Source organism: Cherax quadricarinatus, chromosome 38 (assembly GCF_038502225.1).
Source record: "Cherax quadricarinatus isolate ZL_2023a chromosome 38, ASM3850222v1, whole genome shotgun sequence".
Lineage (NCBI taxonomy): Eukaryota > Metazoa > Arthropoda > Malacostraca > Decapoda > Parastacidae > Cherax > Cherax quadricarinatus.
The window spans coordinates 20,555,559-20,572,758 of record NC_091329.1 but is presented as its reverse complement, the minus strand read 5'-3'; the positions used below and the strand labels follow the sequence as shown (position 1 = coordinate 20,572,758).

Here is a 17,200-nt window from a genome sequence, read left to right as displayed (position 1 = left end):
GAGGACGTGGGCGGACGCGTCTGATACTGACCAGAATGTGTCCTCGAGAATGATTTTGAAGGGTTTGAGGCTGACCCTGACAACCCTACGCCTATTGTGAAATGTATTGTGTCCTTGGGGAAGTCCATGGGGTTGGATGTGAGTGGCCAGGATGTGGAAGAACTAGTGGAGAACCACAGGGAAGAGCTAAACACTGAAGAGCTGCAAGACCTTCATCTGGAACAGCAATAGATTGCAGCTGAGGAAATTGCTTCAGAGGAGGAGGAAGAGAGAGGGGAGAATGTGCCGTCTTCAGTGATTAAGGACATTTGTGCAAAGTGGAGTGAGGTGCAAAGTTTTGTGGAGAATTATCACCCTAACAAAACTGTTGCAAGCCGTGTCTGCAACATGTTCAATGCCTTGTCCCATTTTAGGCAAATCTTAGAGACACCAGAAACAGAGCTCTCTGGACAGATTTTTTGTGCGACAGGGGTCCAGTGACTAAAGCTGGTCCTAGTGCCAGTAAAAGAAAGAAGGGAAGTAACTGGAGAGAGGGATTTGATACCTGAAACCCTTATGGAGGGGGATTCCTCTTCCAAACAATAACCTCTCCTCCCTCTCCCCTCCTCGCCTTCTTCCATACGCCAACAAGTCTTCAACAAAGGAATGTGTAATAGTGATTTAAATGTTCATTTATCCATTAAAATTAGTCATTTATATTTCTCATTGTTTTCTGTATGTAAAACTATAGCTATTCTCTATAAAATGTATTTTTTGCTAATATTTTTGGGTGTCTGGAATGGATTAATTGGATTTACATTATTTCTCATGGGAAATATTACTTTGGTTTTCGTCCATTTCGGATTTCGACTGACCTTCTGGAATGGATTAAGGACAAAAGCCGGGGTTCCTCTGTACTTGTTCATACAGTCTTCTAGCACCTTTGTTCTTCCCTACTTGGACTGTCAACAGACATGGCTCTAGAGTCATCTACACCTCAACTGAACTGAAATTTGTTGCTCTTAGACATTCCTTTGACTATTTTCTAATCACATTGATAAAAACCACAACATAGAAATTATTAATTTATTTCAGTACGTACTACAGAAATTGCAGACACGTAATTATGTACAGATGTGAACAGAATCTTAAGATGAGCAAGACCCATGCATAATGCTTAGACTGTGTTGCAAATACATTTTACTCTTTTGTATTATATACCATATATAATAATCACAAGAATCAGATTTAGATCAGAATATTCTTGTGCAATTTACCTGTTTTTCAGATAATTTATTTTTTTGTTAATTTTTTAAAATTTTCTTATCCTTCCCAAATCTTCCTTGCATAATTCTTCTGATAATCATACATTCCTTACATTTAAATTCATCAGCAAATTCTAACAAGTTTCCACCCTCACTTACATACTTTATAGACTCCTTTCCACTCATCAGCTCTAACAATGTTAATTATTGTATATGAATTAACTCTCAGATTGGTTAGGGTTCAAATGCATGGTATGCCAAGTTTTGAGTTATCCTACATGTATCTTGGTCTGAGAAACTCGCCAATGTGTAGGTATAGCTGTATATGGTTTGATATAACGCTTATGTTTATAGTCCACAAGGTTCACACTTTTTGCTGTCAACTTCATATTCCAATCCCCCCCCCCCCCCCAACAAGTCGGCCGTCTCTCACCGAGGCAGGGTGACCCAAAAAAGAAAGAAAATCCCCAAAAAGAAAATACTTTCATCATCATTCAACACTTTCACCACACTTGCACATTATCACTGTTTTTGCAGAGGTGCTCAGGATACACAGTTTAGAAGCATACACATATAAAGATACACAACATATCCCTCAAACTGCCAATATCCCAAACCCCTCCTTTAAAGTGCAGGCATTGTACTTCCCATTTCCAAGACTCAAGTCTGACTATATGAAAATAACCGGTTTCCCTGAATCCCTTCACTAAATATTAGCCTGCTCACACTCCAACAGATCGTCAGGTCCCAAGTACCATTCGTCTCCATTCACTCCTATCTAACACGCTCACGCACGCTTGCTGGAAGTCCAAACCCCTTGCCCACAAAACCTCCTTTACTCCCTCTCTCCAACCCTTTCGAGGACGACCCCTACCCCGCCTTCCTTCCCCTATAGATTTATATGCTTTCCATGTCATTCTACTTTGATCCATTCTCTCTAAATGACCAAACCACCTCAACAACCCCTCTTCTGCCCTCTGACTAATACTTTTATTAACTCCACACCTTTTCCTAATTTCCACACTCCGAATTTTCTGCATAATATTTACACCACACATTGCCCTTAAACAGGACATCTCCACTGCCTCCAACCGTCTCCTCGCTGCTGCATTTACCACCCAAGCTTCACACCCATATAAGAGTGTTGGTACTACTATACTTTCATACATTCCCTTCTTTGCCTCCATAGATTACGTTTTTTGACTCCACATATACCTCAACGCACCACTCACCTTTTTTCCCTCATCAATTCTATGATTAACCTCATCCTTCATAAATCCATCCGCTGACACGTCAACTCCCAAATATCTGAAAATATTCACTTCTTCCATACTCCTCCCCAATATGATATCCAATTTTTCTTTATCTAAATCATTTGATACCCTCATCACCTTACTCTTTTCTATGTTTACTTTAAACTTTCTACCTTTACACACATTCCCAAACTCGTCCACTAACCTTTGCAATTTTTCTTTAGAATCTCCCATAAGCACAGTATCATCAGCAAAAAGTAACTGTGTCAATTCCCATTTTGAATTTGATTCCCCAAAATTTAATCCTACCTCTCTCCTGAACACCCTAGCATTTACTTCCTTTACAACCTCATCTATAAATATATTCAACAACCATGGTGACATTACACATCCCTGTCTAAGACCTACTTTTACCAGGAAGTAGTCTCCCTCTCTTCTACACACCCTAACCTGAGCCTCACTATCCTCATAAAAACTCTTTACAGCATTTAATAACTTACCACCTATTCCATATACTTGCAACATCTGCCACATTGCTCCTCTATCCACTCTATCATATGCCTTTTCTAAATCCATAAATCCAACAAAAACTTCCCTACCTTTATCTAAATACTGTTCACATATATGCTTCAATGTAAACGCTTAATCTACACATCCCCTACCCACTCTGAAACCTCCTTGCTCATCCGCAATCCTACATTCTGTCTTACCTCTAATTCTTTCAATTATAACCCTACCGTACACTTTTCCTGCAGCAACAGCCTGGTTGATCAGGCTCTGATCCACCAGGAGGCCTGGTCACAGACCGGGCCGCAGGGGCGTTGACCCCCAGAACTCTCTCCAGGTAAACTCCAGGTACCTACTGAATAATCCTTAATACATTACACACACTTGATGTACTCCTTACATGTACACTTAACTACCAGTAATCATTCGGGTTGCCAGTAATTCCAGTATATAGATATGTATGTTCTGTTTCCTACACTTATTTTGAACTAATCAGGCAGTTTACTGGTTTCTCCATCGTATATACACATCTTTGACTATCGGTCATCACTCTTAAGAAAAATAGGATCAAGTTTACTCAGTGTGATAAAATTTGCTATGGCAGCAGTTAGATTATTGGTAGATAAAAGGTTGATGGGTAGACTTTTGGATGTGCATGTCTTTAGAGGAGTGACCAGTATGTCAGAAGTGGAAATACTAGAAAGATGGAAGGAGTGTTATGAGGCTTTGTTAGATGATAAGAAAGCAGTAAGTTGCATTGGGCAGGGAGCAGTAAGCTCTGGTATGAGTAAGGAGAGTCAGAGGTGAGTGTGTGAGGCAGTGGATCTAATGAAAGGGAGTTAAGCAGCTGGATCAGAAGAGATTAAGACTTAAGATGCTTTAAGAAAGTGGGAATACAGTTTTGGAGTGATTGGTGTATTTGTTCAGTTTTTTTTTAACAAACGAGATGTATCCCACCGAGGCAGGATTATCTAAAAATAAAAAAAAAATAAAATTTCTTTTCAAATTTAGTAATTTATACAGGAGAAGGGGTTACTAACCCCTTGCTCCCTTTGTTCAGTGTATGCATGGACAAAAAGGGAAGGTACTTAAGGATTGGCTGAGAGCATACATAGTTTGCATAGGGGAAAAAAATTATGATGAATATACCTGGTGAATATATCAACCTAAGTGTACATGTATAGTAGAATTCATTATTGAAGAGTTGGGGATAAGACAGCAAATAGGACTGCAGAGGAGTGAGGATTTAAATAAGGCAGTGAATGTATAGACCAAGTGTTTACCTGGAGTTTACCTGGAGAGAGTTTCGGGGGTCAACGCCCCCGCGGCCCGGTCTGTGACCAGGCCTCCTGGTGAGTGTTATCTAGTTTCAGCTAGAATATTTTTTTGCATCAAAACCATTTGCCTGGATTTTGTCCATTGTTTCTTGACTTTGTAGAGACAACTGATTTTGTTTATTAAATCTAAATTTTGTTAAATCAAATTTTACTGTTCATGTTCTGAAAATTTTAGGATTGCAAAAATAACAGGGCAGGCCTATATATAGCAATAGATTATTCTTAGGTATATATGGTACATCTTTAAAGGTAGATGTTTAGAAAAACATGTAAGCAAACACTAGGACATATTTGTTAGAAAACATTTGTCCTGAGACCTTGATCACTTCTAACATACAGAGGTTAAAAGACAATATATTTAGGCAGAGAGTGAGGTGTGAGTGACGCATGGTTACCTGAAGAAGCCATATTTGGATGAGGCCAGGTAGATGATGAAATCATGTGACTCCTGTACTTGCCTAATTGTGGTTGCAGGGGTTGAGACTCGGCTCCTGGCCCTGCCTTTTCACTCATTGCTACTAGGTCCTCTCCCTGCTCCATGAGCTTTATCATACCTCATCTTAAAGCTATGTATGGTTCCTGCCTCCATTACCTCACTTGCTAGGCTATTCCACTTCCTGACTATAACTGAAGAAATACTTCCTAACATCCCTTTGACTCATCTGGGTCTTCAACTTCCAATTGTGACCCCTTGTTTCTGTGTCCTCTCTTTGGAACATCCTGTCTCTGTCCACCTTGTCTATTCCACGCAGTATTTTGTATGTCGTTATCACGTCTCCTCTAACCCTCCTGTCCTCCAATTTCCTCAGGCCGGTTTCCTTTAACCTTTCTTTGTAGGACATTCCCCTTAGCTCTGGAACTAACCTTGTCGCAAACCTTTGCACTTTCTCTAATTTCTTGACGTGCTTGATCAAGTGTGGGTTCCAAACAAGTGCTGCATACTCCAGTATGGGCCTGACATACACGATGTACAGTGTCTTGAACGATTCCTTACTAAGGTATCGGAATGCTGTTCTCAGGTTTGCCAGGTGCCCATATGCTGCAACAGTTATCTGGTTGTGTGCTTCCAGAGACATGCTCGGTGTTATACTCGCCCCAATTATTATTATTATTATTATTATAATCAAGGGGAAGCGCTAAACCCGTAGGATTATGCAGCGCTTATACTCGCCCCAAGATCTTTCTCCTTGAGCGAAGTTTGCAGTCTTTGGCCACCTAGCCTGTACTCCATCTGCGGTCTTCTTTACCCTTCCCCGATCTTCATGACTGCATTTGGTGGGGTTAAATTCGAGAAGCCAGTTGCTGGACTAGGTGTCCAGCCTGTCCAGGTCTCTTTGAAGTCCTGCCTGATGCTCATCTGATTTAATGCTCCTCATTAACTTCACATCATCTGCAAACAGGGATACTTCTGAGTCTAACCCTTCCATCATGTCATTCACATATACCAAAAATAGCACTGGTCCTAGGACTGACCCCTGTGGGACCCCGCTCCTCACAAGTGCCCACTGTGATACCTTTTCATGTACCACGACTTGTTGTTGCCTCCTTGTCAGGTATTCTCTGATCCACTGCAGTGCCCTTCCTGTTATACGTGCCTGATCCTCTAGCTTATGCACTAATCTCTTGTGAGGAACTGTCGAAGGCCTTCTTGCAGTCCAAGAAGATGCAATCAACCCACCCCTCTCTCTCATGTCTTACTTCTGTTACTTTATCATAAAACTCCAGAAGGTTTGTGACACAGGATTTGACATCCATAAATCCGTGCTCATTGGTGTTTATACTCTTGTTCCGTTCCAGGTGTTCAACCACTCTCCTCCTGATAATCTTCTCCATGACTTTGCATACTATACATGTCAGTAATGCTGGTCTATAGTTTAGTGCCTCTTTTCTGTCTTCTGTTTTAAAAATGGGAGCTACATTTGCCATTTTCCATACCTCAGGTAGTTGCCCAGTTTCAAGGGATGTGTTGAAGATTGTGGTTAGTGGCACACAGCATTTCTGCTCCCTCTCTAAGGATCCAAAAGGAGATGTTGTCCGGTTCCATTGCCTTTGAGATATCAAGGTCCCTTAGCAGCTTCTTCACCTCCTCCTCAGTTGTATGTCATCCAACACTTCTTAGTATATTCTTTGTTGGTGTCCCCCTCTGTTCTGTCCTCCCAGAGGCCTTCCTGTCTCCACTGTAAATACTTAAATGTCATGTTGAGCTCCTCGCATACCTCTTGATCGTTTCTTGTGAGTTCCCCACCCTCTTTCCTCAGCCTGATCACCTGGTCTTTGACTGTTGTCTTCCTCCTAATGTGGCTATACAGCAGTTTTGGGTCAGACTTGACTTTCAATGCTATGTCGTTTTCGTACTGTCGCTGGGCCACCCTCATCTGTGCATACTCGTTTCTGGCTCTTCGACTAATTTCTTCATTTTCCTGGGTCCTTTGCCTCCTGTACCCTTTCCATTCTCTTGTGCACTTAGATTTTTGCCTCCCTACACCTTCGGGTAAACCAAGGACTCGCTTTGGTCTTCCCATCATTTCTGTTGCCCTCGGGAACAAACGTTTCCTCTGCCTCGTTGCATTTTGTTGTTACATGTTCCGTCATATTCCATAGAGTGGGAGAGGCACTGTCAATAAATTTTAATGAAAATAAGAAAAAAATTTTGGAGTGAGTTAAACAAGTTAAGAAAGCCTAGGGAAAGTATGGATTTGTCAGTTAAAAACAGAGTAGGGGAGTTAGTAGACGGGGAGATGGAGGTATTAGGTAGATGGCAAGAATATTTTGAGGAACTTTTAAATGTTGAGGAAGAAAGAGAGGCGGTAATTTCATGCACTGGTCAGGGAGGTATACCATCTTTTAGGAGTGAAGAAGAGCAGAATGTAAGTATGGGGGAGGTACGTGAGGCATTACGTAGAATGAAAGGGGGTAAAGCAGCTGGAACTGATGGGATCATGACAGAAATGTTTAAAGCAGGGGAGGATATAGTGTTGGAGTGGTTGGTATTTTTGTTTAATAAATGTATGAGAGAGGGGAAGGTACCTAGGGATTGGCAGAGAGCATGTATAGTCCCTTTATATAAAGGGAAAGGGGACAAAAGAGATAGTAAAAATTATAGAGGGTAGGGTTATAATTGAAAGAATTAGAGGTAAGACAGAATGTAGGATTGCGGATGAGCACGGAGGTTTCAGAGTGGGTAGGGGATGTGTAGATCAAGTGTTTACTTTGAAGCGTATATGTGAACAATATTTAGATAAAGGTAGGGAAGTTTTTATTGCATTTATGGATTTAGAAAAGGCATATGATAGAGTGGATAGAGGAGCAATATGGCAGATGTTGCAAGTATATGGAATAGGTGGTAAGTTATTAAATGCTGTAAAGAGTTTTTATGAGGATAGTGAGGCTCGGGTTAGGGTGTGTAGAAGAGAGGGAGACTATTTCCCGGTAAAAGTAGGTCTTAGACAGGGATGTGTAATGTCACCATGGTTGTTTAATATATTTATAGATGGGGTTGTAAAGGAAGTAAATGCTAGGGTGTTCGGGAGAGGGGTGGGATTAAATTTTGGGGAATCAAATTCAAAATGGGAATTGACAGTTACTTTTTGCTGATGATACTGTGCTTATGGGAGATTCTAAAGAAAAATTGCAAAGGTTAGTGGATGAGTTTGGGAATGTGTGTAAAGGTAGAAAGTTGAAAATGAGCATAGAAAAGAGTAAGGTGATGAGGGTATCAAATGATTTAGATAAAGAAAAATTGGATATCAAATTGGGGAGGAGGAGTATGGAAGAAGTGAATGTTTTCAGATACTTGGGAGTTGACGTGTCGGCGGATGGATTTATGAAGGATGAGGTTAATCATAGAATTGATGAGGGAAAAAAAGTGAGTGGTGCGTTGAGGTATATGTGGAGTCAGGAAATGTTATCTATTGAGACAAAGAAGGGAATGTATGAAAGTATAGTAGTACCAACACTCTTATATGGGTGTGAAGCTTGGGTGGTAAATGCAGCAGCGAGGAGACGGAGGCAGTGGAGATGTCCTATTTAAGGGCAATGTGTGGTGTAAATATTATGCAGAAAATTTGGAGTGTGGAAATTAGGGAAGGGTGTGGAGTTAATAAAAGTATTAGTTAGAGGGCAGAAGAGGGGTTGTTGAGGTGGTTTGGTCATTTAGAGAGAATGGATCAAAGTAGAATGACATGGAAAGCATATAAATCTATAGGGGAAGGAAGGCGGGGTAGGGGTCGTCCTCGAAAGGGTTGGAGAGAGGGGGTAAAGGAGGTTTTGTGGGCGAGGGGCTTGGACTTCCAGCAAGCGTGCGTGAGCGTGTTAGATAGGAGTGAATGGAGACGAATGGTACTTGGGACCTGACGATCTGTTGGAGTGTGAGCAGGGTAATATTTAGTGAAGGGATTCAGGGAAACCGGTTATTTTCATATAGTCGGACTTGAGTCTTGGAAATGGGAAGTACAATGCCTGCACTTTAAAGGAGGGGTTTGGGATATTGGCAGTTTGGAGGGATATGTTGTGTATCTTTATATGTATATGCTTCTAAACTGTTGTATTCTGAGCACCTCTGCAAAAACAGTGATAATGTGTGAGTGTGGTGAAAGTGTTGAATGATGATGAAAGTATTTTCTTTTTGTGGATTTTCTTTCTTTTTTGGGTCACCCTGCCTCGGTGGGAGACGGCCGACTTGTTGGGAAAAAAAAAAATTATTCCATCATCTCGTTTACTGACTTTCCTACCAGTTCTCTGTCCTACTGAACCTCCTGCAGGAAGTTCCTCATATCTGTGTAGTCCCCCCCCTTTTATAGTTTGACTTCCCATTCAATTCCTGTTACTCTCTCCACTTGTAACTAATATATATTCAAAACTCAGGACCACATGATCACTAGCTCCAAGGGGCCTCTCATAAGTGATGTCCTCAATGTCTGAATGGCACAGGGTGAACACAAGGTCCAGTCTTGCTGGTTCATCCTCCCCTCTCTCTCTGGTAGTGTCCCTGGCATGTTGATGCATGAGGTTTTCTAGTACCACATCCATCATTTTGGCTATCCATGTTTTGGGACCCCCATGTGACTCCAGGTTTTCCCATTCTATCTCCCTGTGGTTGAAATCGTCCTTTGTTGTTGGGTAGGTGGTGCTTTGCCTTGTTGAGTGTCATGTATGCTAATGTTTTAAAAATTTTGTGGTTTCCAGTTTTGCGTTCTATTGTTGGTGATGGCGATTAGCAAGGCTTTTAGACACTGTTGGCATCAAAGGTCGTGTTCTGTGACGAGTTGTGCCTCCTCCTAGTGGAGGACAGAGGCATACCTTAAGTCGTCTCTGTTACTGCCATTTGAATGCTCGTTCAGACGCACCACGAGATCTCTGCCTGTTTCATCAAGAAATGTAGGTCTGAACGAGCATCAAAATGCCTCCACAGAGACTCCACGGAGCATTTGATGAACTGGGATGAGGCACAACTCATTCTCACCACACAAGACCTTAGAAGCCTCGCTAATCGCCGTCACCGACACAATAGAACGCAACACTGGAAACCACAAAATTTCTAAAACATTTGCATATGTTATACTCGGCCAGGCAAAGCACCACCTACTCATCATCACAGGAGTCACATGATCTCATCATCTACCTGTCCTCATCCCAATATGGCATTCTTCAGGTCACCATGCGTTACTCATACCTCACTCTCCTCCTGTATATACTCTTTTAACCTCTCTGTTAGAAGTGATCAAGGTCTCAGGACTGAAACGTTTTCTAATAAATATGTCCTAGTGTTTGCTTACATGTTTTTCTAAACCAACTTGTTGGTATTTATTACCAAGGTTTATACCAAAGGTAGATGTAATCTGTAGCGGTTATTGCCATTACTAATATGGGTAATTAATATTGGTTATGTAATAATGTTACTAATAGAAAGCTCCTGGTCTCAGGGTATCCAAAAATAATTGTGTAGTTCCGTATTATTTTTATGTAAGAGTAGTCAGGTTTGAGTTTTTGACAAATGATTCATAATTAGCCCAGGAACTCATCACTAAATTAATATGTGCTAACCATGCTTTCTTATTTTGCGATGGAAAAACTTTACAGTGTGTACATGTATGCACGTACACTTGTATTAGGTTGTCAACATAAAGGCATAATGTTTTTCTCTCAGATCTACTGTATATTATTGGCCATAAGGTGAGGGCTTTTTACTAAATAAATATGCCCAGAATAATGTCCCCTCTATCTTATGAGCACAAATTACTAAAAAATTATGAAAAGTTGGATTGAAGGAATGGCATGGCCCCAAGGGGCTTCAGTAGCATATTAGTATGCATATTAGTGGAACCTTGGTTTTAGTTAGCCTCTGATTTCATCATTTTTGGTTATCACTGACTCTTTTCATTAAAATATTGTCTCTGTTTTTGTGAATTACCTCTGGTTTCGTCGGTCATACCGAACATGTCTCAGTGCTGCGCGCACACAAAGCCTCCCACACATGCATTCTGAGTCAGTGTGGCATTGTTTCTTGGTGAGTGAACATTACCCTGGTAGAGGGTGGTAGAGATAACCTTTCCTTCCCCTCCCCTCCTCGCGTCTTTTATACGCAAGCAAGAGTCTTCAGTAAAGGTAAGCGTGATGTTAAATGTTCATTTAGACATTTTATTAGTGCTTTATATTTATTTGTCATTGTTTTCTGTATGTAAATCTATATTTAGACTTTAAAAAATGTATTTTTTGTTTATACTTTTGGGTGTCTGGAACAAATTAATTGGATTTACATTATTTCTTATGGGATATATTGTTTTGGTTTTCGTCACTCTCTGGAATGGATTAATCGCGAAAACTGAGGTTCCACTGTATAAACTATTTAATTCATGTTAATTTAATTTAAATAAAAAATCTAAAATACAATTTTCCTTGATTTCTGTGATAGAAATAAGGGAAAGAAGGGTGAGCAGATCAGCCACAGTGCTTGTTTGTCACAAAATAAGGAGTTTAATAAACAAACTGATGCATGATGTAGGTATTGTATTAACATTATATAATTTCTACTTTAATCCTGTAAATGGAGGGAAGCAAAAGCTATATAAATATAGATGGCCTGCCTCTTCCATAGACACGACTTCCAAGGTGATTTTTTTTGTATAAACATTGTCAGTATCCTCACATTTTAGCCCTGATGCAGAGGATATGAAAACACTGCACAAGTTAACTGCTATGCAGAAAGCATTTAATTTACTCCTATTTATTTAGACTCGACTTCTTTGATAATAAGCAATCCATTGGTAGTGCTGTTCACAAAAAGATATATAAACTTACATAAAGAAATATGCTAATTAGTATGATCCTTACCACAAGAGATTAATCAAATGACCAGATTGCTGGTGAGTGTCTTTTTGGATTTTACTTATAATACAGGATGAAATAGTTTCTAATATTAATGTTATTTTTTAGGGATTGTTCATTTGTAAGTAAAGCAGTGAAAGCTGAAGAGGCTGGTGCACTTGCTGTTATAGTGATGGATAACAACCCTGATAATGATGAGCTCTATATCGAGATGGTGGACGATAATACTAACAGAGAACCAAAAATACCTGCAGCTTTTCTTTTAGGTAGAAGTGGGTAAGTTCTGAAGTGACCACCAGTACAATAAATAAAAATAGGAACCTTTAAAGATAGATTCTGCTTTTTATCAAATCTTAGTATTGTTTCAGTGTTATTGTAGCACAATCTTATTTTACTCTTAACAGATCCATTTTAATCAGAGCTAGTGCTAAATTTGTAGAAGTTGTACCCCTCAAGGAAGGTTCCTTGATGTTGGTGATTGGCTCTTGATTTAGGGAATTGGATCTGTGCTCCACTTCCCCGAATTAAGCCTGAATACCTTCCACATCCCCCCCCCCCCCCCGGCGCTGTATAATCCTCTGGGTTTAGTGCTTCCCCCTTGATTATAATAATAATAATAATAATAATAGGGAATTGGATCTATGCTCCACTTCCCTGAATTAGGCCTGAATGCCTTCCACAACCTTTTCCCAGGTGTTGTATAATCCCTACAGGTTTAGCTGTCCCCCTATGATAATAATGTAGAAGCTGTATCCATTACTATAGTCACTTAAGATAACTGTGACTATAAATTTATTTGTTTTATGTTTTCCTGTTCTTATCACCCTTCTTCATTTCCCAGATGTACAGGAGGGCCCTGTTTATACAGCAGGTTAGGTTCCAGGCTACTGCTGTAGAGTGAAAATCACTTGCAAATGCACATAAAAGCCTAATAACATGCTCACTTAGTACACCTACCATCCGATTTATGACCAAGCTTGGTTCCGACCAACCGGTTGTAAGTCGAAATGGATGCAAGTCGAACCTTTGAAAATTGGCGACATATTGGGTAGGGCATAATGTCAAAACTTTCCTATATAAACTACCTACATAATACTGTGATGTAATGTACAATCATTATTTCATTCTTTTTACCATAATTTACTAATATTGTTGTATTTTAATTATTTATGTACTGTATATAATGTATACATGGTAGTGATATGTACGTATTGTAAATTTTACATCGCATACAGTATCATATGTTACTATTATCTTTATGTATTGTCGACACAGTGGAATGGGACAATACCACTGGTAGTGTCATCCTGCCAGAATGTTGTATAACCTATACCCTAAGTAAAGAGAAACAACTCTGGAACATGTGTAATACGTATCCGGCTGGGTGGCCGGGTCTGTGGTTGGCTAGCTGGGTGGGTGGGTGTGTAGTTGGCTGACTGGCTGACCGAATGTGGCTGTCTCTTTGTATCTCTCTCTTTGTATCTCTCTCTTTGTATCTCTCTCTTTGTATCTCTCTCTTTGTATCTCTCTCTTTGTATCTCTCTCTTTGTATCTCTCTTTGTATCTCTCTCTCTCTGTATCTCTCTCTCTCTGTATCTCTCTCTCTCTGTATCTCTCTCTCTCTGTATCTCTCTCTCTCTGTATCTCTCTCTCTCTGTATCTCTCTCTCTCTGTATCTCTCTCTCTCTGTATCTCTCTCTCTCTGTATCTCTCTCTCTCTGTATCTCTCTCTCTCTGTATCTCTCTCTCTCTGTATCTCTCTCTCTCTCTGTATCTCTCTCTCTCTGTATCTCTCTCTCTCTCTGTATCTCTCTCTCTCTCTGTATCTCTCTCTCTCTGTATCTCTCTCTCTCTCACTGGTACACATAAGTCAAGTTATCATATTATAAATTACCTAGGATAACCCCAAAAATCCAGACAAAGTGCTATACAGTGGATCTGTGCTCCAGTGCCCTAAATTAATAATATTAATAATCATTATTATTACAATAATACATATGTACTAATATTATTAAGCTATAATATAATAATCGTGTCCACTCATTACTTACCTTAAAATATCTGTAGTTTTAATGTAGAGTGAGAGGTGAGTAAACAAGATTAAATGAATAAATGAGAGAGAATGTAGAATGTTCACGAGTTATGTAAACAAACGTTGTTGTTGTTACCAGCCCGGACACGAACGGTTCCTGTTCACTGTCAAGCCGACCAGAAAAACATCTCATATTTGTTAATTTATATGTTATGTAGCATGTTAATTATATAATTTTGAAAAAAAAAATCATAGATGGATTAAGCAAAATGTCTATATTAACGTTTTATACACATTTAATTCGCCTCAGTGATTATTATTGTTATTATTATTATTAATATGGCATCTTCAAGACCAAGTACACTCTTAATGAGTGGCTCTGAGACAGACAAGCAGACAAAGGCAGACACACACAGACAGACACACTAGTAGACAGACACACAGGTAGACACACACTAGTAGACAGACACACAGAGATAGACAGATATACAGGCAGACAGATACAGACAGGTTTATGTGCAACAGTGAAAACAGATAGAGAGTTCAAGAGTAAGAGCCTTGCCACAATCTCCAGTGCAAGATTCAGACTTCATCTTAGGGGCCATGGTGAAATTTACTGTCCAGTTAGTACAGTTAACACAGTATGATGCTGCTGATAGGGCAGGGTTACTCAAACTGATGCTGCCTGCATGACACATTGCCCCCGCGAGTATTGTCAAATATTGCACAGTGGTGTGCATCAGCCGGCCCAGCCCAGCTGCCAGATGCACGGTTGTAAGTCAAGTGGACGTATGTCGAGCAGGTCGTAAGTCGGATGGTAGGTGTATATGGTAGTGAACAATAGAGCTAGGCCTAAAAAAATGTTTATACAGTACACACATTGCTTTATTTTCACACTTGGCTTATAATGAGTGGTGAATATATTTATCGTAGGAAGCCTAAATAAATGTAGAATAGGTATAATTGAAAACTGCTATATTAGCGAAACTGTAAAGCAAAGTGCCGTAAAGCAGGGGTCCTCCTGTACACGTATTGATTTGTATTTACAGTGATTGACGTTTGCTCTTAGTTTTGTCTCTTAAGTTTTGTGTACAAGCATTAATGGTCTTTGACTTCTTAAGGCCTGTCATACCTACTCTTAAAACTGGTAATGGAGTTTATCTCCACTATTTCCATACTGCTGTATAGCCCTTGTGGCTTAGCGCTTCTTTTTGATTATAATAATAATATTTCCATACTACCTTGATATTGTTTAAGTGAAACTCTAAACCCATACTGGTCGTTCAGCGTAAGAAGCGGTGGAGGCTCCTATGGAAAATTGAGGCAGTGTTTGTGCATCATAGCTTAGTTGGGTTAGTGATCCCTAGTTTCAGCTGTGAGTCCCGTCTGAAGCCTGCCATGCACTTCAATGCAATTTCAGTCAGTGGAGTACTGACCTTATTCCTCAGAGTAGGCAGTGTATGGCAGCTGATTGTGGTAATCTCAGGTTGTGGGTGCCACCTCTGCCCATGTGTATACACCTGAATGCATTCACCAATACTCACATGGTAGTGTTAGGGGCAGGGGATAACTGAGAAATACCTGTAGAGTCCGTTACAGCTGCCTGCTCCTGGTGCCGAGGATGCTTGCATGCTGTTGGTACGTAAGTTACGCAATTGGTAATTTACCACACATGGCCGGGGATTTGTGTGTCTCGGTCACTACATTGGTTGGTACTACTTGCCATTGGCTCAGCCCACCAGCACTCAAACTGCTGGGCTGGGGTGCCTAAGGTGTACTTAAAGTTTGGGATGTATAATTACTACAGTAAGCTAACAACTATCTCTTACTTGGCTTAAATATATATATAGTAGTATGTAATTGTAGTGTATATTTAGCCTAGGAGTGTGAGGTTACTTCTTAGAATTAGGTTAGGTTACGCAGGCCAGGGCAGTTGCTCGCCACATCATATGCAATGCTGAACGCACTTGTTGGCAAGACTACATGTCTACCATTACCTCGTTTTCCCCCGTGTGTGCGGTTTGGAAGAAGGTACAGAAGTTGTGTGGCAGGTACACTCTGGACCCAACTCCCGTTTTGTGGGTTGCTGGTGTTAGTATGTATTGCAGAACTTCTTGAAGTTGTCACAGAAATCGGGAACTATCTGGTCCGTGTCTCCCAAGTGCTTCACCTTTGTCCCTCATTTCGTGTGTCTAAGTCTACCAGGAGCAATTGCTCTTGGATTTCTCCTCTAATGGAATGGAGCCATATAACATACCTTTCACTCTCCTAGAGCTAATCCACGATTTCCACTTGCCAGCTGGACCTGATGATATTCACATCAATATGCTACAGCATCTGCATTCTACGACCCTTCCAGTCCTTTTTGCATCTTTTCAGTCTTATTTGGGTGCGAAGGGTTCTTCCTCAACGATGGAAATCTGCCATTGTACTACAGTTTTGCAAACCATGCACCTCGGGGCTTGATACATCTCGCTATCATCCCATCACCCTGACCAATGTAGTCTGCAAGGTGATGGAACGATTGGTGAATAGATGTCTGATATGGTTCTTCGAGACTCTCAGTAGTCTTTCCCCTTGCCAATATGGCTTTTGCAAGGGCCACTCTACTTTGGACCCCTTGCTCCACTTAGATATGTGCGAAATGCCTTTGCTAACAAACACTGTCCTGGCAGGGGTGTTTTTTTTTGTGGGGGGGGGAGAAAGCACATGACACCACTTGGAGGTACGACATTTTGGCCGAAGCCCACTCCTTAGGCCTCCGTGGCAATCTACCAACCTTCCTTGCTGCTTTCTTATCCGATAGACATTTTCAGGTCTGTGTTGGCACCTCACTCTCCTCAGACTTTGTACAAGCCGAAGGAGTCCCACAGGGTCGTGTCCTTAGCACTACCCTTTTTCTCTTAGCTATAAATGACCTTCCTTTTGTTCTTCCATCGCATATTTGGTTGTCACTATGTGGATGACTTCTCTATAGCTTTCTCAGGCACTGTCTCCTGGTAGCATCCTCCCTTTAGGATGTGATTGAGTTTCCCATTGGACCACTTCTCATGGCTTTAAATTTTCTAGTACGAAAACCCATTTCATTGCCTTCACTAGACGTCCTCTTATCCCAGATATTCCATTGTATTTACACGGCTGTCGTATTCCAGAATGTGATATGGTCAGGTTTCTTGGCCTTCTCTTTGATCGCCGGTTGACATGGAAACCTCGCATTTCTTCTTTGAAGGCAACTTGCCATTGTCGGCAGAATCTCCTGAAAATTCTCGCACATCGTTCATGGGGAGCAGATCACCGAACTCTTCTCCTTTTGTATTCCACCCTAGTCTCGTCCAAACTGGATTACAGAGACCAAATCTATTCTGCAGCTTCTCCTACCACTCTAAGTTAGATCCCCTTCATTTTCAAGGCCTACGTTTATGCCTTGGTGCCTTTCGTTCATCCCCAGTTGAAAACCTCTGTGCTGAGGTGAATGTCTCTTCCTTAACTGATTGTCACGATGCT

General features: G+C 40.7%; 1 protein-coding gene across 3 annotated transcripts in view; it reads left to right on the top strand.

Moving 5' to 3' along the window:
• LOC128693042 (PRADC1-like protein) overlaps positions 1-17,200 on the top strand; it is an 83,170-nt gene that overhangs the window by 52,936 nt on the left and 13,034 nt on the right. For 2 of the 3 annotated variants that reach the window (XM_053782537.2, XM_053782538.2), the window contains exon 4: positions 11,773-11,940. In XM_053782537.2, the coding sequence (XP_053638512.1) occupies positions 11,773-11,940 (168 nt within the window). Of the gene's footprint in view, positions 1-11,772; positions 11,941-12,505; positions 12,976-17,200 lie in introns of those variants that run through there. The other variant, XM_053782539.2, reaches the window with a different exon arrangement.